The 1,494-nt window shown below is 61.2% G+C and overlaps 1 protein-coding gene across 1 annotated transcript in view; it reads right to left on the reverse strand.

The window, feature by feature from the left end:
* Positions 1 to 457: 457 nt before the first annotated feature.
* Positions 458 to 1,494, reverse strand: part of LOC104548930 (connective tissue growth factor-like) — a gene marked incomplete at its 5' end in the record, with an annotated part of 10,911 nt that continues 9,874 nt past the window's right edge. The window contains 2 exon segments of the mRNA XM_010195097.1: positions 458 to 769; positions 977 to 1,185. Of these exon segments, the coding sequence (XP_010193399.1) occupies positions 458 to 769; positions 977 to 1,185 (521 nt within the window).

Consider the following 1,494-nt stretch of genomic DNA (forward strand, 5'->3'; position numbering starts at 1 on the left):
GGGGCCAGGCCCGCTTTCCTCCCCGACACGCAGCAGGAGAGCAGGCTGCAGAGCTCAGCTTCAGCTCAGGCCTCCTGGGCTTCCTCTGCTCGTGCTCCGGGTTTGCCGCAGGGTTTTGGCTGGCCAGAGGCCATGGGGAATCGCAGCCGCTGTGCCCACAGCTGGAGACAGGCTGGAGCCACGCCACTCTGGTCCACTCTCCCATCTGGTCAGTGGGAACATGGATCAAGTTGGCAGCTCAAGCCTGTTTCTGGATCCTTCGCTGACCTTTGGATGAGGGTCAGGAGCCTGGGGCAGGTGGGACTGATCCCCCATACTTGCTGGGAAGGTCACGGGGACCACTGGTGCCGTTCTGAAGAGCACAGCCCCTCACAGAGGGGGAAGAGGCTGCGTTGTCCTGGGACACAGCCACGAAAGCGCTGCAGAGCCCTCTTGACGCCTTGGCCTGTAGATGTGGCTACTGCCTCTCGCTCTTGACGTGGTCCCCGATCATCCTCCTGTGATACGTGGCCAGGAAGATGTCGTTGTCTCGGGGGCAGTCGTAGTGGCAGGAGCACATCTTGATGAACATCATCTTCCGCTGGAAGAAGTCCCCCTCGGGGCAGCGAAACTCCACCTCCACGGTGCTGGTGAGGTACGGGGTGCAGCAGCGGCCGTCTGTGCAGCTGCCGCAGAACTTGGGCCGGTAGGAACGGGTGCTGGTGCAGCCCGACAACTCAAAGTGGAGGCTCTGGCGTGGCTTCGGGGTCCGCACACACTTCTTGCCCTTCTAGGGAGAGAGCAGATGGGTTAACAAGGGCGTGACAGACAAAAGGTCCCCCCAGGGCTGTGCTCTGCGTCCAGCGCTGGGCAGTAGGACACAGAAAAGGTGGGAGCACAGAGCAAACCCTGTGAGATGGGCTCGTGCCTGACAACCACCTAACTCGGTTGTCCCTGGCATTCACAGTGTGGCATCCCCTCTCCCCAGACCCAGTACCTTGGCTTTCTCCACGGGGAAGTCGCAGGGCCGCACCATGCAGAGCCGCGTCTCCTTCTCCAGGCGGCACTGGGGGTTGTCGTTGGTCACCCGGGCCGAGATGCCCATGCCGCAGCTCTTGGAGCAGGCGCTCCACTCGGTGGTCTGCACCAAGCAGTTCTCCTGCAGGTTGTTCAGCTCCGGCTTGTGCGCTGGGTCCTCCCTGAAAACTGAGCCGGAAGAGACACGAGGGAAGGTTCAGGGCTTGGGACAAAGAGTGGCAGCTCCACGGCTGCTCCCAGCTTGGTCTAAATCTTCAGGTCTGATCCATCCCGTGAGCTCCCCAGCCTCTCAGTAGAAGGAGGACACAGGCAAGCACAGGGCCATTTTCTACTCAGCAGTTCTGCTGTGATACATGGCCTCAAGTTGCACCAGGGGAGGGTTAAATTGGTTATCTGGAAACATTTCTTCCCTGAAAGAGTGGTCAAGCACTGGCAGGGGCTGCCCAGGGCAGGGGGGGAGTCCCCATCCCCGGAGGG

Source organism: Mesitornis unicolor, unplaced genomic scaffold (genome assembly GCF_000695765.1).
Source record: "Mesitornis unicolor isolate BGI_N332 unplaced genomic scaffold, ASM69576v1 scaffold992, whole genome shotgun sequence".
Lineage (NCBI taxonomy): Eukaryota > Metazoa > Chordata > Aves > Mesitornithiformes > Mesitornithidae > Mesitornis > Mesitornis unicolor.